General features: G+C 41.5%; 2 protein-coding genes and 1 non-coding gene across 4 annotated transcripts; all 3 read left to right on the top strand.

Moving 5' to 3' along the window:
- Window positions 1-1,754: 1,754 nt before the first annotated feature.
- senp3b (SUMO specific peptidase 3b) lies at window positions 1,755-6,773 on the top strand. Its single transcript, XM_077228334.1, has 11 exons — window positions 1,755-1,930; window positions 2,586-3,320; window positions 3,721-3,873; window positions 4,111-4,222; window positions 4,355-4,502; window positions 4,595-4,642; window positions 4,762-4,839; window positions 5,459-5,596; window positions 5,766-5,849; window positions 5,970-6,020; window positions 6,321-6,773. Exons 2-11 carry the CDS (start codon window positions 2,624-2,626, stop codon window positions 6,429-6,431), a joined length of 1,620 nt encoding a protein of 539 aa, XP_077084449.1. The 5' UTR covers window positions 1,755-1,930; window positions 2,586-2,623; the 3' UTR covers window positions 6,432-6,773.
- Window positions 6,774-7,318: 545 nt separating this feature from the next.
- On the top strand, window positions 7,319-13,801 carry eif4a1a (eukaryotic translation initiation factor 4A1A). 2 transcript variants are annotated; one of them, XM_077228332.1, is made up of 12 exons: window positions 7,319-7,471; window positions 8,586-8,600; window positions 8,835-8,883; window positions 8,997-9,129; window positions 9,429-9,568; window positions 9,930-10,098; window positions 10,265-10,374; window positions 11,325-11,468; window positions 11,772-11,909; window positions 12,000-12,089; window positions 12,376-12,455; window positions 12,531-13,801. In XM_077228332.1, the coding sequence occupies exons 1-12, from the start codon at window positions 7,449-7,451 to the stop codon at window positions 12,673-12,675; spliced, it is 1,236 nt and encodes a 411-aa protein (XP_077084447.1). In that variant the 5' UTR covers window positions 7,319-7,448; the 3' UTR covers window positions 12,676-13,801. The 2 variants fall into 2 exon arrangements, with proteins under 2 accessions (XP_077084447.1, XP_077084448.1); XM_077228333.1 differs by lacking the exon at window positions 8,586-8,600 and having other exon boundaries at window positions 7,432-7,471.
- On the top strand, window positions 11,567-11,703 carry LOC143737884 (small nucleolar RNA SNORD10). Its single transcript, XR_013203757.1, has one exon. It is a non-coding gene; the product is annotated as a small nucleolar RNA SNORD10 (small nucleolar RNA).
- Window positions 13,802-21,811: the final 8,010 nt, after the last annotated feature.

Raw genomic sequence — 21,811 nt, 5'->3', positions numbered from 1 at the left:
CCCCAAATTAGACAATCATGTAGATTTTGTATGTATCTTCTTCCTTTCCCCCCGTTTTTTTTTTGCTGCATGCTTTCAAAAATCTACTTTTTAAAAAGGCACTATACTTCCCCTGTACTTGAAAACCACGTGATTGTTTTTTTATTACCATCATATATATATATATATATATATATATATATATATATATATATATATATATATATATTATTATTTCCTACTCTTTACTTTAAATAAAAATTTACACTGTGTCTATGTCTGCAACTGATATTTATTTTGAATATTGTGTAGTTTGACAACATCATTGCCATTTGCCATTTATTTACATTTTACTAATAAATTATTTTAAATGTGGTGCTATAGGCTACATTGAGCTTAAGATTCGGTAATAATGGATCAAAGCAATTTCCAAAGTTCAGCTGTCCAGGAAATATAGGCTTATTTCTTGTTATAGGCATGCATTCAAAAAAAAATTTGAAGTGTTGACTTAAAAGGCATCAACAATTGTTTAATGACAAATGAAAATAAACGGGAAACGTGGGAGTTATTGTATTAGTACACTCATCATGAAGGAACTCTCACATGTGGACTATAAAGCCCTGCATCATTAGAAGTAGCCTACTTGAAAACAGATACTATTTTCAGTGACATTTTTTAGTCATGCCTTTTTGAACTTGTCTTTCCAGTTTGACTGGATATTTATGGACTTTCTTCTTTTCACAAAGACACACACACGCATATGCAAAAGATGACGTGAAATCATGTATTGCATTACCCTTAAGGTATCACCCTTTCGGGTAAAAAAATTTTATGAACAATTCACTTCCAGGTTCTGTATCTATACTGTATATATCATAAATACTGAAACATCATGGTTTGTCCATGCTAAATAAAAAATGTATACATGTTTTTTTTTGTGATCCATAAAATGTGCATAGGCTATATGACCCACTGGATTGTATAAAACTAACTGCAACTTCACTGCATGGAAATCTGCTCTAAATGTATGAAATCATTGCCATCAACCAAATTCATCAATGAGCAATAATTTAATCTGTCAATAAACCAAAAAAAAAAAAAAAGTGGAAACCTTTGTTTCATGGACCACATCAATATGGTATAACCTGCTCTGATCTTTATAATGACATGACATTATATAGATCGGTGGGTATTATAACAGATATTTAACAGTTGAGTTCTGGGAAATCCTATTTGCTGTGAATCTGTTGAGTCAACTGCAAAGGACTCATCATTTAGCCACTTGTGCAATTTTTTTAAGTACTTCCTTCCCATCATATTGTGACGCCTAGAAATATGCAGGATGTTCTTAACTAGGAACTTACTTCAGGCTGGAAACACGATACTTACAGCATAGAAAACGATCACAAACAAAATAGATGAGTACGAGACTATGCAGGCTATTTGAAGGATAGCCATTTCAATTCAGCCACTGAAAACCTACTAAACAATAACAATAATAACAATAACCTACTAATTTTTTTGAAACCTATTAAATATCTAAGTAAATTCTACCTGATTCAGAAAAAAAAAACTTATAGGCTACAAGGGCACACCGTTCTTCCATTTGAAACTCATTTTTATTTTACTACTGCTCCCATCATCACACGATTTAATCCAATATTTCCATGTTAACATGTTGCAATTATCTTTATATGACATGAGAATTATTTTTAATTTTGTGCTTTATTTTGCACGTTTCTGTAACGCCATTACATGAGGCCAATGATGTCATCAGTTGCGCGCAGCAGCTGTTCATGGGTTCGTGCAAAGACCGCGACTGTATTCATTGATTGAGGTGGAAATCCTCGTAACACACAATCTGGTTTCTTTGCCCCCAAATCATTGAAATTAAAGGCAAAGCTGCCGCGTGTGTTTTTAATTTAAATTGCTTTAAAACTGCACGTAAAAGGTGAGTGATAAGTGGGTATAATTCAAGAGACTGTACATAGGTAGCTGTTAGCTAGTCAGCTAATTAGCGATTTTGCACATGCCAGAGATCGAAAACTACCTAAGCAACCGTGTACTATCCGGCTTATAACGTCGTTGCAAAACGCACAAAATATGTGTTGTTCTCTGGATATGGCACGACTATTGAAAGGCTTTGATTGGGCATGCTAGATGTGAATCTGTATTGTATGTTCTTCGCTCATTTTGTTGTTGATAGTAGCATTTTACCATTGTGCATGAATATATGTGCACATTTCATGAAACACGTTTGGTTAAACGCGGACAAATTGTTAAATTATTGTGAATATGTTATTAATTCTAATACTTGCTTTCTGTCTGAAGTGTTATGCTATTTTGTATTTGATCCTTTTAAATAAGACTAAATGAAAATAGAATGTAAAATATATATTTATTTTTAATATCTAAAATGAGATATTAAGTAAGATATCTAATATGTACTCCACTTTGACAATCACCATATATTATACAAGACCAGTTATCAGTCAGTTAAGTTAGTTATAAATAACATCTCTGTATTGTGCAAATTATCCACCTGCATCAGAAATAAAATTCAGGGTACTGAATTTACCCCAATTCAGATTTTTTCACTCTTGCAGACGGCAAGCTGGCGCAGCTAGCAGGTTGCCAGTGGACTATGAGAGACAGTGGTGGAAGCCTGGCGCAGAACCGCTGGCAAGGGGAACTCTCCTTGACTGTTAGCCAGGAGGCCAGCAGTGTTGGGGGCATGGGAGGTGATCTAATGGATCCAAACTCCCCTCCCAACACCACCAGTCCCATTCACCTCAAAATAGCTCACAAGGAGCGAATCTGGACTGGAGAGTACATAGAACCAGTAGAAGTTGATGAAGAGCTTGGATTTGATGAGAATGAAGAAGATATTGAAGAAGAACAAGATGAGGAAGAGATTGATTCTGAGTGTGCTTCCTGGGAAGAGAAAGATGAAGTGGAAGACTGGCAAATGCCATTTGAAACACAACCGCAAGTCATGCTCGCTAACAATTATCAGCAGCAGATGAACTCACATGAAGGGGAGGCCAAATTCCAAGCTAGAGACTTTCCCGATAATCCCTTCCAGATTCGACTTCATGGACTTAGGCAGCAAAGACTGAAGCGCTGGCGAAGACTACGGTCTAGTGCAAGGTTACGCAACCGGCTTGTGCAGAATTGGAAAACGTGGAGACAGCGGGCGCAATGGGTTGGCAACTTAGGGTATCGGCGGGCAAGGAGGTGGCGCCGGTATAGCCTTTATGCCAGCGAGAGACAAGAACAGGGATGTAACACCTTGGGCTCATCACAAATGGGTTTGGAGACAACAAGTGGAGGAGAACCAGGTTAGATTTTTCCTTTTCTCATTGTTATTTAGAGCAGGAGTATGTGTATTCAGACTGGGGTATGTGGACCCCCAAGGGGCCGCAAGGGAGTACTAGGAGGTCTGTTGAAAAGTTTATAGAAAAGATCATTAATTTTTTTATTATATAAAATTAAATGCATTTGATTAAAATAAATGTCAAAATATTAAAATAAAATTATAAATTTTATTGAAATAAATTATAAATCTAACAATATACATGAAAATAAAATATCTGCCTTTTAAATTTTAGGATGGGGTCTTGCATTAGGATGATCATATTTAGTGATCTGTGGCATCTAAAAGATTGACAACCCCTGATTTAAAGTAAATAGGATTATAGCCAAAATTGCATTACATTACTGTTTGTTCTCTCTCCACAGAAAATCCCTTTTTTGGTTTCAATGGTTATCATGGGGATTCTCAGTCAAATTCAGTAGTGACTGGGGTTCAGGAATATCTTTCTATACCCATGAAGCCAACCACTCAAAAGATGGAGATGGTCCTAACAGAGGAGCACAGGGCTTATGTCCAAGGTAGAACTCCTGTTATCTAGAAGCTGCAGAAACATCCATCCTATCTCATATTATCTCTTTAGGTTATGATATGGAAGAATGTACAGCATATTTAGATAATATAGGGTTTATGCCAAGATTGCAGGCCAAAGTGGATGTAATACCCCTCAGTCCTCATAGATCTTGGTGTTAAAATGTGTAAAATGTCCCAAACTCAGTGGTGGTGGTACCAAATGCATTTATTTATTTATTTCTCAGGTCTTCTTGATGAATACCTTCGAAAGTATGGAAGTCTAATTCCTGTACAATCAGATGATATTGTCGAGGAACTGCAGGGCATCTTCAATGAGGACTTTTCTCAGACTCACAGGTCTCACTCATGCACAACCTCAAATACACTCATTTTCTTTTAGTTCTTTGTCTTTGTGCATCTACTGTGTAACACATAGATCTTTAGAAGGAAAGCCAAAGTATTTTTCTTTTCTTTACCATGTGCCCACAGGAAAGTTGTGGTGCAACATTTAATTCAATCCTACCAGAGGTCATCAGGGACTGCCATGTTGAAAGGGTTCCGGGTGAATTACAAGCGTCATGTTCTCACAATGGATGATCTTAGCACCCTCTATGGACAGAATTGGCTCAATGACCAGGTCAGTTTTGAGTTATACATTATACATTTAATTATTTAGTTTTTCTCATTCCTGCTTAATGCACACATTGTTATTTCATCTCATTTTTTAAGATCATGAACATGTATGGAGACCTTGTGATGGATTCAGTGCCTGAAAAGGTGAATATTCTTTTCTTATTTCTACTATGGAATTCTTTCTGTTCTGCCATATAGTACAGTTGTATTCACTTGTGTTCAGTGGTTTCTGTTGTATCTAATGCCATCTCATTTAATTTTAGGTACACTTCTTCAACAGTTTCTTTTATGACAAGTTGAGGACCAAAGGTTATGATGGAGTGAAACGGTGGACAAAGAATGTAAGAAAACTGTAAACTTCACTACCTCACAAAAAGTCACTACCATTCAAAAATTTGTTTTTGAAAGAAGTTTCTTATCTTCATCAAGGCTGCATTTATTTGATTAAATAAATAAAAACGTATAATATAGCTATTTTAGTATATTTTAAAATGTAATATGTTCCTTTGTTGCATACATTTTCAGCTACATTTTCAGCATCATTACTCCAGTCTTCAGTGTCGCATGATCCTTCAGAAATATATCTGATATGCTGATTTGGTGCTTAAGGAACATTTCTTATCATTATCAATGTTGAAAACGTTGTGCTGGATTCTTTAAAAAATAGAAAGTTCAAAAGAAAAGCATTTATTCGAAATGGAAATCTTTTCTAACATTATAAATATCTTTACTGTCACTTTGATCAATGTAATGCATCCTTGCTAAATAAAAGTTTATTACTTTAACCCAATTTCTGCCCCCAAACTTTTGAAGATTATGTTATGTATATAAAAAGGTCATATACATGTACACATCTGATAATATTTTGGTGGATCCATTCTTCGGTGCTAATCCTTAAAACAAATCAGCAGAAATTTTCCTGTTCTTGCTTTTATTAACACACGTTCAAACATGTTTCAGGTGGACATCTTCCAGAAGGATCTTTTGTTGATTCCCATTCATTTAGAAGTACACTGGTCATTGGTCTCGGTTGATATTAAACAGCGCTCCATCACATACTTCGATTCTCAGCGAACTCTTAATCGCCGCTGCCCCAAGGTATAAGCCACATAAAAATGTAGGGTTTTATGTGCTATAGTACACTCAAAATCTTCTCCACAAACTATGAAATTTCTTTAAAGCTGTGTGTAATGTCTAAAACAATATAATAATTAACCTTTGTGTTTGTAACTCTAATTAGCTAAGTTACCATTTCCCCCCTCCACAGCACATTTTTAAATACCTGCAGGCAGAAGCCATGATAAAAGACAAGAGAGACTTTCTGACAGAGTGGAAAGGCTATTTTAAAATGGTAAGTTCAGACACTGCAATGAAGATTTCCACAAATTGCTACTTGTTGTGACGGCTTTTCTTTTTTTCTAATGCTGTTCAAATATTTCAATGTTAATAAAGCCACTTTATTATGTTACAGAATGTTGGCAGACAGAATAATGACAGTGACTGTGGGGCATTCGTCCTGCAGGTTTGTACATATACCATTTTCAAATAGCTGACCATGGTCTGGAGTTTTATGAGTGGTGGTTGATAAGATTTGGATTAACTGACACAATACTGTACATTTATAATGGTTTATCTAGAGTAAAATCCATTAAAATAGACTGTGGTGGGTTGAAGTTTTTAAAATGCTTCATCCAAAATGTGACGCACTACTCCACAAATGCACAGAAAAATGTTGTCAGAATATTTTGTTTGATGTCTTTTTACTCAGTTCTAAACATAAGATTTACCTTTTAATTTTCTCTTTATTTATCCACCTCTTTAGTACTGCAAGTGTCTCGCATTGGGTCATCCCTTCAGCTTCCGTCAGCAGGACATGCCCAAGCTGAGGAGACTTATGTACAAAGAACTGTGTCATTGCAAGCTCTCACTGTGATATTTGTGTAAAGACTGCACAACCAGTGAGGAAAGAGATACATTTGTCCAAAAAGCCTGAGAGACTTCACAATGAGGATATTTCTTCATCACTCACTTTTATTTTTATTTTGTATAACCTTTTCAGTTGGTTTCGTACTGGAGGCCAACATCTTGACTGAGAGATCTGAGGTAATCCACGGTTGACAGCCTGTCTTGCCCTTGTGACATACTGCCTAAATGGAACATTCTGTTTTGGGTTTTGTATTTGTTCTGTGCATAAAGATGAGAGTAACTGTGCCCTGATGCAAGTGACGAATCATGTCTGCAGTTTTGTTTTTAATAAATCGTCTTATGAAAATTACGATCTGGGTAATCATCAGAACACTTAAATTGTTATTCTGTTATTCACATTGGAATTAATAATGTGGTATTTTGAATGGCCAGGATTTATTTTGGTAGTGGTCTCATCATGTTAGCTGTCTTCACCCTTATTCAAACTGGAAATAATACCAATAAGCTGATTTTTTTTTTCTCAAAGCATATTTATATGGCCTATTAAATGACCCACTATTTACAATAGCTGTGAATAATAGATGACTCACTTGCAACGTTTATGTACCGGAAAACAGCTCTTGGGTAGTAATAAGGGAAGCGTTACTTTTGACTATATTTTCTGGAAGTGAGCAAAACTTTATATTTATGAATTTTATTTTAGTAATATAAAATTAGGTATTTGTCATTTAAAAAAATGTAGATGTTAGAGAACCAAACATCACATTTCTTAAAGAAAAAATTGTGGTTCATAAATTGTTTTTTTCAACTTCCAGCTAGGATTTTGTTCTCTTTTTTTCGTTTCGTGACGTCTTTAAACAGGCGCTTATAAAGGGGGGGTGCCAAACATTTCTTGACCAATTGGAAGACACGCTGGGCGGGTCTATAATCTGATTGAACGGGAAGTTGTCCAATCAATGGACTTTGGTCGTCGTCACTGTTTAAGTATTTGCGCGTTTCCGCCAGTCTACAGTCCTTTGTAATAATGTCGTCTGAACATGAAGATAGGTAAGAAAACGTGCTCGAATATTTTTTTTTTTACGTATCTATGTAAGTGTTGATTGTTTTACGGGAAATGTTTAGTCAGTATCATTGATTTCACATGTTGTTTTGGAAATTATTGAATATTTGTCTTTCGTCAGCGTTTTAAAAGCTAGCATTTTCAGCCGATTTGGTACGTTCGTTCTCTCCCCGTTCCCGCCTCGCAAAACCCAGAAAAGAGTTTTCACCAGTTAGCGTAACTACCACCCGTTTTAGACTTAAGATTATACTCCTAATGTTTATTGGAAAGTCTTTTCATAAGATTTTTGAAACGTCTATTCGACGTTCCGTTAGAATGCCGGTTTTTGTGACGCAACGTGTCTCACGCGCTTGTTCAGTTCCTCGTGTGGCCGGCGCGTCCATGCGGCACATGGTCACTCCCTTATTCTCGTTTTAAACAGATTTAAAAACTACATTTTAACGTTAATTTTAATGTACTCTACCAGAGATCCCCCATAGCGGGTGCCATTTAATAAAAAATCTGTGTTTTGTTCGCAGATGTAGGCCTACAAAGGAGAAAATATGTAGGCCATGTGCCTTTCCTGGGCTAGACAATAGAGTATTCTTGCGATGTAGGCCCAAAGCCTATCCTCATAGAGGCCTCTCTTATTGAAATGTATATAAATTATAAAGATGCTGATTAATATTTTTTTAATTTAAAGGGGAAATAATGTCGTCGGTGAAACTAACTAATTCGAATACTTAAAGTCTATAATTAATTGTCTACATGGATTGGTTTAGTACTGAGTTGACGCACGTTATTATTTTAAACCACTTTTATGAAATAGTACATTGTAATGATCGATTGTTTCCGACGAATTACTAGAGCCACGTTGTTAATGGCGCTGACTGAAAATGGCTGCCTCTTGGTCATATTCTTAATTTACGATGTCAGTGTCTTAACTGTAAAATGTTTTATACATAATCGTAATCCTAAACCGTCACTTTCCTGTGTAACTCAGTGCAGACTGACAGCACTGGTAACGGTTCACTTTTGTTTTATGAAGAATGATCCAATGCAAGCGAATAGTGACGGAGGCTGTCATTCTGACTAACTTTTTCTTTTCTCTTTCTCCACAAGTCATCATGAGTCTGAGTAAGTTTTCGTTTTTACTTGAACTAATTAAACATTTAACAATATATGAATAAATGTATGGGATGTTTGTGTAGATAAACCCGAACACTATGGGGGACAGAGTGACTGAATTATTGGATAAAATCCAATTAATTGCTATGTTTAGTCCTTTAGCTGACTTTTCACATCTCAACACTGGAAAATGTGAAATGAATTTTACATCAAAGCTGTACTAATTACAACCCCTCATTTCAGACCTAGAGACAATGGCCCTGAGGGGATGGAGCCAGATGGTATCATTGAGGTTGGTGTCTAAGAGCCATTAAATTTGTCTCTATAATTATATTGATATAAAATAACACGCGTATGTATATGTGCATCAGCATTAACTATATATGTTGGGGGGGGGGTTTTCAGAGCAACTGGAAGGAGATTGTCGATAGTTTTGATGATATGAATCTGCGAGAGGCTCTTCTCAGAGGAATCTATGCTTATGGTTTTGAGAAACCTTCTGCCATTCAGCAGAGGGCAATCCTCCCTTGTATCAAGGGTATGTGGGACTTTTTTCTATCTATGCTAAGTCATTTTATATTATTGGATTGTGTTCAGTTTATTCATGCCCTTATTAATTGGGCAAGGCTGTGTCTGTCAGTGACACTGACCTATATCTGGTAAGGGCAGATAAAATAAAGCCTATATTCATCCCAGTCAACTCAACACAGTGAGGCATAGACTGTTTCATGGTATGGGCACAAGTGCTTTTCTTAGTACTTTTTTTAACATTACATTCAGAAACTCTCATGTGATTGAATGGCCATTGAATAATATTTTGTAGTTTTCTGTCTTTAGGGTATGATGTCATTGCACAGGCTCAGTCTGGCACAGGAAAGACGGCCACGTTTGCCATCTCCATTCTGCAGCAGGTTGATGTGGAGCTGAAGGCTACACAAGCAATGGTGCTGGCTCCTACCAGAGAGCTGGCCCAACAGGTGAAAAGCATTACTCATTCAGGTTTGCTATAGCACTCAGGTTCTGTCTTTGTCTTGTCTCTAAATGAAAAAGTATGGAAAGTTTAAGCGTGTCCCCTATCAACTGGGCAAGGCTGTGTCTGTCAGTGACGCAAAGTCCGATATCTGTTAGGGGAAGAGGAAATTAAGGCCGTATTCATCCCAGTCAGCTCAACACAGTGAGACAAAGACTGTTTCATGCTATGGGCACAGATATTCATCATAATTATTTTATAACATGATTCACCATCCATATTGTTTCTTGTGGAGTGACTCATGAGCACAGATGTTGTATGTTAGATTTTTTTTTTTATTACTGCTAAACTGTTTTTGTCCTCTTTAGATCCAGAAGGTGGTCCTGGCTCTTGGAGATTACATGGGGGCATCTTGCCATGCCTGCATCGGTGGCACCAATGTCCGTAATGACGTTCAGAAGCTTCAGGCTGATGTGCCCCACATAGTGGTTGGGACCCCAGGCCGTGTGTTTGACATGCTTAACCGCAGATATCTCTGTAAGTACAGATTATGGGCACTTTTTTGTTTTTGCAGACTCATGTTTAAAACCTGTCCTAGCATTCATTGTTCTCTCAATTACCTGTTCGGTTTATTACAATGGTCCACCGATTAGTATTCTGCATGGCTAATGTCTAAGAAATTACTCTTATTTTCCTATTTCAGCTCCTAAATATATAAAGATGTTTGCGCTGGATGAGGCAGATGAAATGTTGAGCAGAGGCTTCAAGGACCAAATCTATGAGATCTTTCAGAAGTTGGCCACAGATACTCAGGTAAGCTAATACTTTTTAACTGTTTTCTTGGTGCCTACACCAAAGTTCCCTCTCCTACCAGCTTCCTATGCTGTATTGGGAATCATGATCTTTGGTAGAGAAATGTTTCTGCTCTCCACTATGATTGGGCTCTTGGGTCCCTCTTCATGACTATTAAGCAGCTGACACTTCATACCTAAATGAGTTTTTAATTGCTGTGCAGTTTGTTTTAACTTCTAAATAGATGAAAGCTGGCTGAGCATTAACCCCTGCTTTCACAGACAAGGCTTACCCTAGTCCCAGACTAAGGCTACGTTTACACATAGCTGAGTATTTAGAGAAACGAATATCCCCTCCCTCCGTTTTCAATAACATTGTGCACAAAACCCGCATAAATATGGCGCGGGCGCCATCATAACTATGCCAAACCTATGGGCGGCAGTGTAGGGAGAAGGATAAAGCCATGCAAGCCAATCAGAATCGACGAGAACCTAAAACCCTGTTTCTCCCAGTTGACACGGCAACACATAACCGGTGTTTTCAGAAATCTTCACTTTGGCCAGTTTAGAAAAAAAAACTTTTTCTTTGATTAAAAACAGGGTTTTCGTGTAAATGAGAGGCCAAACCGCAGCGAAATATCTGCGTTTTTGCTTCGTGTAAACAGGCCTAAAATGCATTTTCAAGTTTCAACTGAAAACAACTTTTACATTTTTGTCTAAGATGCGCACCAATAATGTTATATCTTTAGATATGTTTATAAAATACTTAAATAGCCAAATTGAACTAAACTCTTATCCTGTCTTAATCAAAGCCCTGTTTGTGAAACCAGTCCATAACTTCCTCTGAACCATGATCAGCTTAGAAGATTGCTGTAGATTTGTTAACCTAAAGATGCCTATAACATGAAAAGGTGTGGTTAGTTAGTGTTGACCTGTTTTGTAAGCTTATGTATGGTTTTTCTTTTTTCCCAGGTGATTCTTTTGTCTGCCACCATGCCTCAGGAGGTGCTTGAGGTGACTACAAAGTTCATGAGAGATCCTATTCGTATCCTAGTTAAGAAAGAAGAGCTGACACTTGAGGGAATCCGGCAGTTCTACATCAATGTTGAGAAGGAGGTGAGTGAGTAATAAATTAATTTCTCTACCCTAAAATCTTCAAAGATGTTCTTTTGCAGTTCTAGTTTACAGTTGTTTGTGACTGAAGTTGTAATGCTGTTTTGTGATGATCCCCATGCGTGTCAACTGATCCCAGACTCTCTGCAGTGCTCAATGTCTGGTAAGCGTTTTGCTTGCCAGTGCATTTTGAGCCTGTAGGTCTCTGGGAACATGATCTTGACTTATGTCTGAAAACAGCACCACCTATTGGAAGAGCAGGGTTTTATCTCCCTCCATTTGCTAAGCTTTTTTTCTGTCTTTCAGGAGTGGAAGTTGGACACATTGTGTGATCTTTATGAAACCCTGACCATCACTCAGGCTGTAATCTTCATCAACACTCGCCGGAAGGTGGACTGGCTGACCGAGAAAATGCATGCGAGGGACTTTACTGTTTCTGCACTGGTGAGTGACCGTAACAGGTTGTAGTGTGTACTAAATATAGCTTTCCAAAATGCCTTTGTGATTGACTTTTTGCATTCTGTGACTCCATAGCATGGTGACATGGAGCAGAAGGAGAGAGATGTCATCATGAAAGAGTTCCGTTCTGGCTCCAGTCGAGTCCTCATTACTACCGACCTGCTGGTAAGCAACCTTTCATCTTCCTCTTTACCCACAGTTCTGAGATGTCACACCAAGGATCCCTCTTCCACCAGCGTGCTGTGCTGTGATGGGAATAAAGTTCTTTGGGAGATTATTCTAACTGCTCTCCACAGTGCCTGGGTTGCCAAGTCCCTCAACACGACTATAAAGCAGTTGACATTTTACAATTGTCATACGCACTGTTGCTTGTATTTTACTTGGGTTTGCTAGTTGCTTTGTTTTTCAATCTGTTCCGTTACCATTCCTCACAGTACTAATTTACTTTTAGGCAAGAGGCATTGATGTGCAGCAGGTTTCACTGGTTATCAACTATGACCTTCCAACCAACAGGGAGAACTATATTCACAGGTGAGTCAACTTTTTCTGGTTGTCTGATTTGTGCATTTGTCCCTGTTGTGTAGTAACGGTGATTTATTTGTGTAGAATTGGACGTGGTGGACGCTTTGGCAGAAAGGGCGTAGCTATCAACATGATCACTGAAGATGACAAGCGCACGCTGCGAGACATTGAAACCTTCTACAATACTACTGTGGAGGAAATGCCCATGAACGTTGCTGATCTGATCTAAGAACCCTGCCCCATTCTTTCCTCCCCTATTTTTTTTCTCTCTCCCCCCTTAAGTCTCATTCCAACCCACATCTCTTTTCATGCAAATCCCTCACAAATCAAGTACTGTTGGTTCTGATGGTTTGATATTTCAATAATCCAGTATGTTGGCCACATTGACTACTCAAAATGAATACAATTTCACAAGGCTCATTTAATCTTGCCCATTTAAAATGGTGCCATCTAGTGATCAAGGTGTTGCAGGGCTTATTTGCATGTTTGGTGTAAATGTTAATGCACTGACTGTCATAATGGATTGGAGACATGCCCTGCTTTTCTTGATAGTGTTGGTTTAACCATATTTGAGATGTGACTTTACTTTGGAAGATTTTTTTTTTCTAGCACAGGGCAAAGGATGTAAACTATATAATGATTCATGTTTTATATAGAGGACTTGGACTTTTATTCCAAATTGCAAGTCACTGCCTTTTTCCTTTTACAGAAGCATCTGTGTAGGTAAAGTATGCTTGATTTAAAAAAAAAAAAAGATGCTTCAGTTCAAAAGGAAGTTGGTCTGTGGGAACAAATTTGATTCTAGAATTGAAAAAGTGGTCAAGTAATTCTCAAACTGTCCAATTCTTCTGTTACATCTTTTGTGTTGTCCTGTGTGCGTGGCTGTAGCTTTTTCGGTTTTTGTAAATAGGCTTTACTCTGGCGGGATGAATGGCTGAAGGCATTAGAAATGAATTTGGAATGGTTGATATGACTGCATAACCCACCATTGTATTGCCTCAGATTTTTCTCTGCATCAAAGTCCTATTGAGGAGTTTTGCTCCCATAACCTACCTCACCAAACTGTGTTGGAGGGGTCTAAATATGTAAAGGACCAAACTGCAGTAGTAGAATATATAGAGATCATAATGTCTTCGTATTGTTCAAAAAAATGCCTGTCTTTTGTTGGGTGGGTTTGGATGTGGGGTTTACATTTGGGGTGGTTAGGGCTATTTTTTTAAACAAATTTATTACAAATGTGATTATTAACCTTTTTGAGACAGAAGCCATGTATTAAGTCTTTTCTACATTGGATTCTGTATAGTATTTATTTTAATGGTCTGAAATAAAGGTATTTCCCATTTTTAACATGCTAAGTCGTCTTACTTGTTTATTGTCTTTATTTTAACAATAAATCAATCTGTTTAAGTGAACTTTTAATGTAAGATGTCTATGGGTCTTGGGCTGATTGAGCTTATTTTATTTTGAAGCTAAATGCAGTCATACATGTTTGCTATTTGTTTCTTTATCAACATTCCAATCCGTGTTAGTGATATGATAAACGTACAGCAACGACTGCACACACATGGTGTTACAGACAACAGGAATGATGGCTTCTGGAACTTATGCTACCACAAATAATGTTTTGAAGTGTTATCTGTTAAAAATATAATACATTTTGCTGGAATATTTGATGTATTCAAATATTTAGGTAAACATTTAAGATAAGTAACATTTCAAATATGTAACTGCATTGCTGTTTTAAAGGGTTAATTCACCCGAAACTATTCATTAACCATTCTATTCACGACTTCGTGTCGTTCCAAAACCGTAAGACTTTCGTTCATCTACGGAACACAAATTAACTTTTTTGGTGATCCATTGACTGCTACGCAACTACCACTTAGAAGCTTCAAAAAGTTCATGATGAAATTGTGAAACTAATCCATATGTATTGAGCTGGTTAGTCCAAATTTTCTGAAGAGACTCCGTTACTTTATGTGAGCAGATTTAATTTAGGCTTTTATTCACATATAAACATTGATCAGCAAACATAAGCTAAACCGAACGTTGATGCAGGAGAACAAACTACTCGGTTACTCACGTAACCTCAGTTCCCTGAGTTAGGGAACGAGTATTGCGTAGCTATAGAGCTGGTAAGTCCCGCCCATCCGTAAAACTCCAAGTGGACCTCTAGGTTGAAAAAGCGTCAATGCAAGTGAATGAGAGAAAATAAATATTTTCTGATCCCGTTTGAATTGTGCCATGAATGTGAACATATGTTGTCTGTGAATTTTTTATATAATTTCTCATGTAACGAGTTTGACAGTATATTGTATGATTCTTTGGCTAGCAGTTGTGGAATAGACATAACGAGAAAGACTACACGTCGCATATGTGACGTCACCGCATAACACATTTTCCCTCCACAAATCACGGTGCGATAATCTAAGGAATTAGATCGAGATGCCTGTGTGTTTCTCTCCCTGAAAGAAGGCGGTGAAGTGCACCAAAGACACAGGCATGTTTAGCGGGATCCGTGTGCTAGTGGTGGTGACGTATATCAAACGCGTCGAAAGCAGCTAAGAGTTGTAGTCCACAAAGTGCTCTCACACAAAGTCTAACCGTATGAAAATTCTACCCGCTAAATTGTAGCACTCTTTACACGAAAAATTATCTAAAAAATTCACAGACAACATATGTTCACATTCATTGCAAAATTCAAACGGGATTAGAAAATAATTATTTTCTCTCATTCACTTGCATTGACGATTTTTCAACCTAGAGGTCCAGCGGGGTTAGCGGAAGGGGCGGGACTTACCAGCTCTATACGCAGTGGGGAAACTCCTTTTCCTCGATTTACTGAAGCCTTTATGTAAAGCGCATTTGCAGCTGCACAGCTAGAACATGAGCGTCTGGCTCGCTCATAGGCTGCGCTGCGGCAACTGCACATCCAATGGCGCAGGCGCCTCTGACGTGCAACCAATGAGATCACTCTGCGTCATACACGTCAGAGCCCGCCAAGGGGGCGTGACCTCAGTCTATAATAGTCCCCGAATTCGCCATTATAGCAGGTTTAACGACTGAAGCGACAACTTGCCATGTTACTATAGTGCGGCTGGCTACGCAATACTCGTTCCCTAACTCAGGGAACTGAGGTTACGTGAGTAACCGAGTAGTTCCCTTTCGAACGGTCACTTCGTATTGCGTAGCTATACGCAGTGGGGACGCCATGCAAAACGCCGCACTGAGTAACTGGCTGCCACAGCAACTCAGGCCCCTGAGCATACAGAACAAGCCATAACCGCATAATTATGTATAAATAGACCAGACACCGTCAGGTCTAAAATAGTACACATCAGTTAGAAATAACCCAAAATACTACACCAATGAACCCAGACACTGTCGGGGTTATTGGTATATGAACATATAACCAGTCAAGTGGGTTTATATATGAAATTATAACCGGCCAAAGCAGGTTTTATATATGTATGGAAAATAACCGGCAAAAGCGGGTTTTATATATGTCATATAACCGGCCAAAGCGGGTTTTATATATATGTAAATATAACCGGCAACAGCGGGTTTATGCATGAATACAACCAGCCAGCAGCGGGTTTTATATATATATGTGAATGTGATAGTGCACAGTAATATATGACAAGACCAGCCACCGACAGGTCTTAATCATACCGAAAGCACCTTCGCCTGCAGGGAAGGCACTTCCCTATTATAGAAACTCATAAATGTGGAAGGCGAGGACCAGCCGGCCGCATCACAAATATCACTTATGGGAATGCCAGATGACCAAGCCCATGACGAGACATACCTCTGGTCGTATGGGCCTTGATACCTATAGGGCAAACTTGACCCGCTGCGGTATAAGCCATAGAAATAGCATCCACTATCCATCTAGACAGTCTTTGCTTAGTGACTGGATCCCCCTTGGATCTACCACCAAAGCAGACAAAAAGCTGTTCTGATTGTCTAAAAGACGCAGAAAGCTCCCGATAGATTCTCAGCGCTCAGACAGGGCAGAGAAGATTAACCTCTCCATCCTCTGCAGAAGGAGGGAGGGCTGATAATGTCACCACCTGTGATCTGAACAGTGTTGAGAGCACTTTAGGAATGTAACCATGTCTGGGCTTGAGGATGACTCTGGAGTCATCTGGACCCAACTCCAAACATGCAGGGCTCACAGAGAGCGCCTGCAGATCTCCCACTCGTTTGATAGATGCCAACGCCATAAGGAAAGCGGTCTTCAGCGAGAGGGTTTTTAGATCAACCGATTGGAGCGGTTCGAAAGGCGGACCTTTCAGAGCCCCCAGGACCGTGGAGAGGTCCAGAGGCGGCACAGACGGAGGCCTGGAGGGGTTCATTCTCCTCGCACCTTTCAGGAATCTTACGACCAGGTCGTTTCTTCCCAGTGACTGGCCAGCCGTCAGAACATGATGTGCTGCTATGGCTGCCACATACACTTTGAGCGTGGACGGGGAGCAACCCGCGTCCAGCAGCTCCTGTAAGAATGAGCGAACCACTGATATCACACATGACTCTGGGTCAGCCTGATTTTTCGAGCACCAGCTGGAAAAACCTGACCATTTTGAAGCATACAGGCGCCGAGTCGACGGGGGATATAGTGCTTAAAACCTTCTCAGGAAGGTCCTTGGGTACCCGTTGAGGGGCCAAACATGAAGGGCCCATAAATCGGGTCTCGGATGTCACAATGTCCCGTTCACCTGTGTGAGGAGGTCTTTCCTCAGTGGGACAGGCCATGGGATTGTGTCCGATAACTGAACTAGTTCCGGGAACCACGATCTGGTTTTCCAGAGAGGGGCCACCAGAAGGACTGGGCACCCGCTCTCTCTGACCCGTTTGATGACTTGTGGAATCATCGAGACGGGGGGGGGGAAGGCATAAAAGGGACGGTTGGGCCAGACATGGGCCAGCGCGTCCCTGTTCTTCGAGAAGAACAATTTGCAGTGGGTGTTGATTCTCGAGGCGAAAAGGTCGATTTCGGCCTCGCCAAACACCTTCCATATTAGACTGACCGTCTGTGGGTTCAGGGACCACTCGCCGAGGGGAGTGTTGTCCCATGAAAGCATATTCGCGCCCACATTCTGGACGCCCGGGATATGCGCTGCTCTCAGAGAGCTCAGGTTGGTTTGTGCCCATATAGAGGAGGTCTCTCGCCATCGCATGCAGGTTCCCTGACCTGATGCCCCCCTGGCGATTCATGTAGGCCACCACTGACGTATTGTCTGTGCGGACTAAGACGTAGTGACCTCTGAGGTTCGACAGAAATGCCTTCAGGGCCAACCCAACTGCTTTCATCTCCAGACAGTTGATATGTAAGCTCTGCTCCGTGCTCGACCAGAGGCCGGATGCAGGCATGCCCTCGTGCAGCGCTCCCCAACCCAGGTTGGACGCATCTGTAAGAACCACTTTCCTCCTGGAAATTGTTCCCATTGTCACCCCCTCGTGGTGCCAGTTCTGAGCCCGCCAGGGAATCAGGGTTCTTAAACAACCGTGATTCACCATAACGCGCAAGCTGCCTGACTGCCATGCATGAGTTGGCCCACAGCGTTTCAGCCAATGCTGCATCGGGCGCATGCGCAGTAATCCCATGCGGAGTACTGGCGATGCTGCTGCCATGAGACCAAGCAGTTTCTGAAATTTCTTCAGTGGCGCGCGCTCGCGCAATCTGAAAGTGCCTGCAAGCGCTCGCACCGAGAGCGCGCGCTCTGTGTGAGTCACGCTGTCATAGCTCTCGAGTCTAAAACTGTGCCCAGAAAGATCATGCTCTGGCTGGGGGTTAGTTTGCTTTTTGAAACATTGATTGTGAAACCCAGGCATTTTAGATGGCCGAGAATCAAATCCCTTTGAGCTAATAGCTCGATTCTCGACTGTGCCCGCACCAGCCAGTCGTCGAGATAATTTAACATGCGCACTCCCTGAAATCTCAGAGGAGAAAGCGCTGCATCCACACACTTCGTGAATGTACGGGGTGCCCACGATAGACCGATCGGCAGAACGGTGTATTGATAAGCCCGGCCCTCGAAGGCGAATCTCAAGAATGGCCTGTGACGAGGATTTATTTGAATGTGAAAGTAAGCATCTTTCAGATCCATTGTGACAAACCAATCCCCCGGGCGCACTTGCGCGAGGATATGTTTGATAGTTAACAATTTGAACGGCCGTCTCATGAGAGCTTTGTTCAAATGTCTCAAATCTAGAATGGGTCTGAGACCGCCGTCTTTTTTCGGAATCAGAAAATAGCGGCTGTAAAAACCCATATTTTTTAGCGCGGGGGGGACTAATTCTATCGCCCCTTTTGCTAATAGATTTTGTACTTCGGTGCGAAGCACGTGACCCACGTTGCTTCTCACCGAAGTCTCGAGAACCGCCTGAAATTCCGGGGGTCTGCGAGCGAATTGGAGCGAGTAACCTCGCTTTATAGTGTTTATGACCCAACTCGACACATCGGGGATAGCTTGCCAGGCTAGAACCCGTGTGGCTAGGGCTTGACACACTGATTGGGGCTGGTCGCCTAACGTAGGGGGACCTGATACCCTTATATTGTGATTTGTGCACACATTGAGTATTGGACTGACTGTACAAGCATTTGCGTGTGGGGAAGTCAGTGTTACAACGGGGGAGGGGCCACCTAGTGAAGGGGGACCGTGAACCCATATATTGTGATTTGTGCACACATTGAATGTTGGACTGACTGCACAAGCATTTGCGTGTGGGGAAGTCAGTGTTACAACAGGGGAGGGACCGCCTAGTGAAGGGGAACCGTGAACCCATGTGTTGTGCTTGTGAAACTGATAGCTAACATTTTGAACGGCCGTCTCATGAGAGCTTTGTTCAAATGTCTCAGATCTAGAGTGGGTCTGAGGCCGCCGTCATTTTTCGGAATTAGAAAATAGCGGCTGTAAAAACCTGTATGTTTTAGCACAGGGGGGACTAATTCTATCACCCCTTTTGCTAATGAATTCTGTACATCGGTGCGAAGCATGTGACCCACGTTGCTTCTCACCGAAGTCTCGAGAACCGCCTGAAACTTTGGGGGTCTGCGAGCGAATTGGAGCGAGTTGCCTCGCTTTATAGCGTTTATAACTCAACTCGACACATCGGGGATAGCTTGCCAGGCTATAACCCGTGTGGCTAGGGCTTGACACACTGATTGGGACGGGCCACCTAACATAGGGGGACCTGATGCCCTTATATTGTGATTTTTGCACACATTGAGTGTTGGACTGACTGCACAAGCATTTGCGCGTGGGGAAGTCAGTGTTACAACAGGGGAGGGGCCGCCTAGTGAAGGGGGACCGTGAACCCATATATTGTGATTTGTGCACACATTGAATGTTGGACTGACTGCACAAGCATTTGCGTGTGGGGAAGTCAGTGTTAAAACAGGGGAGGGGCCGCCTAGTGAAGGGGGACCGTGAACCCATATATTGTGATTTGTGCACACATTGAATGTTGGACTGACTGCACAAGCATTTGCGTGTGGGGAAGTCAGTGTTAAAACAGGGGAGGGGCCGCCTAGTGAAGGGGGACCGTGAACCCATATATTGTGATTTGTACACACATTGAATGTTGGACTGACTGCACAAGCATTTGCGTGTGGGGAAGTCAGTGTTACAACAAGGGAGGGGCCGCCTAGTGAAGGGGGACCGTGAACCCATGTGTTGTGCTCGTGTGCTTTATTTGGGTCGCCGTGAAAACGGCGTTTGTTTGCAAAGACGCGCTCACTGCTGCGGGCCTGTTTACAATAATAAAATCCCCAGCCGCCTGAACTGTACAGGGGGCTGTGGGAAGTTTTGCTGGCTTCTTTGAGGGTGGTCCGGCAAGCGCGGGACACGTGCCCTCTCTTTCCTTTGCGTGCTAGGACGGCTTTGGCGGGAAGCGTTCGGCATCAGCCGCAGGGCGGGGCTGAGAGGCCTGTTTCGCCGGCTTTGCTGGTCGGCGCCAGCTAGCACGGTTAGTTCCACTCGAGCTCGAGGTCCGCGACGGCCTGTGTTAGGATCCGAAGCATTTCAGCGTCGGAGTTAGTCCTGCCTCGCTGGGTCCGCCGAAAGAGACGAGGCCCGCCACGTGGTGGTGGGGGGGCGCTGATCTCCCTCGAACGGGACCGGAGATGACTGAGCTGGAGTGAGTGAAGCACGCTGGGGCGTGGCCGGCGTGCATTCACAAACGTCCGTGCTCTCTGGATGCCGTTGGCTGCGGCGCTTCTTCTTCCTCGGCTGAAGTAGGGCCGGAGAAGGGAGCGCGGGTGATGCGGCGCCGCCGTCTCGAGAGAGAGCTAACGTTAGCCGAGTTCGCAGCACGGAGATAGGCATGCACGCGCAGGCCGCACATCCGCCGACAGAGAGTGCATTCTCTGCGTGGTAGAGTCCCAGGCATGAAATGCAGCTCGCGTGTTCGTAGGCCTCGCATAACACGAGGCATATGGAACAATGCTGATACAGATATAAACACATAATAAACAGATATTGAAAAGGATATCGCCGGATAGCCACAGGAGAGACGGCGTCAGGAGAAACACGGTTGAGATGTGTAGTCTGCTGAACTGTAGCTCGCTCAGGCTGAAGGCTTGTTCGACGGCGAAGGCTCAATAAATGGTCAGAGACGTGAAGTTTGTCGCTGAAGGAGTAAAATCTATAATGGCGAATTCGGGGACTATTATAGACTGAGGTCACGCCCCCTTGGCGGGCTCTGACGTGTATGACGCAGAGTGATCTCATTGGTTGCACGTCAGAGGCGCCTGCGCCATTGGATGTGCAGTTGCCGCAGCGCAGCCTATGAGCGAGCCAGACGCTCATGTTCTAGCTGTGCAGCTGCAAATGCGCTTTACATAAAGGCTTCAGTAAATCGAGGAAAAGGAGTTTCCCCACTGCGTATAGCTACGCAATACGAAGTGACCGTTCGAAAGGGAACTTCATTGGTTTTTGCGGAAGCTCACTTGTGCTGCGTAACACTAGAATGAACCTCATTGGTTCTTATAAGCGAACATGATTGAGCTTCCATGTGTGTGAATAAAAGCCTAAATTCAATCTGTCTCTTCAGAAAATTTGGACTAAACCGCTCAATTCATATAGACTAGTTTCACAATCTCTTTATGAACTTTTTGGTTGTTGTGTAGGCTGTCAAAGGAGGTACAGAATTCTCTCAGATTTCTTCAAAAAGATCTTGTGTTCCTAAAATGAAAGAAAGTCTTACGGGTTTGGAACGAAATGAGGTGACGAGTGAATAATGACAGAATTATGGGTGAACAAACCCTTCAACAAAAACAATATATTGTGATGCATAATTGTCAGTAATACGTAAATTAAACAAAAGTTAGGTTATGTAAAAGAACTTATAAACTGAATATG

This window comes from Siphateles boraxobius, unplaced genomic scaffold (assembly GCF_051911475.1).
Source record: "Siphateles boraxobius isolate OS27281-9 unplaced genomic scaffold, OSU_SipBor_1 130, whole genome shotgun sequence".
Lineage (NCBI taxonomy): Eukaryota > Metazoa > Chordata > Actinopteri > Cypriniformes > Leuciscidae > Siphateles > Siphateles boraxobius.
Note: the sequence above shows the minus strand (reverse complement) of the source record. Positions and strands in the feature narration are given on the sequence as shown.

Bases quoted from the DNA above. Each gene is read 5' to 3' on its own strand.
- senp3b (XM_077228334.1), top strand. From the start codon at position 2,624: ATGAGAGACAGTGGTGGAAGCCTGGCGCAGAACCGCTGGCAAGGGGAA. The intron at 4,503-4,594 runs GTCAGTTTTGAG...TCATTTTTTAAG, and splicing joins AGAATTGGCTCAATGACCAG to ATCATGAACATGTATGGAGA. The intron at 6,021-6,320 runs GTTTGTACATAT...CCACCTCTTTAG, and splicing joins GTGGGGCATTCGTCCTGCAG to TACTGCAAGTGTCTCGCATT.
- eif4a1a (XM_077228332.1), top strand. From the start codon at position 7,449: ATGTCGTCTGAACATGAAGATAG. The intron at 8,884-8,996 runs GTTGGTGTCTAA...GGGGGTTTTCAG, and splicing joins AGCCAGATGGTATCATTGAG to AGCAACTGGAAGGAGATTGT. The intron at 10,099-10,264 runs GTAAGTACAGAT...TTCCTATTTCAG, and splicing joins GCTTAACCGCAGATATCTCT to CTCCTAAATATATAAAGATG.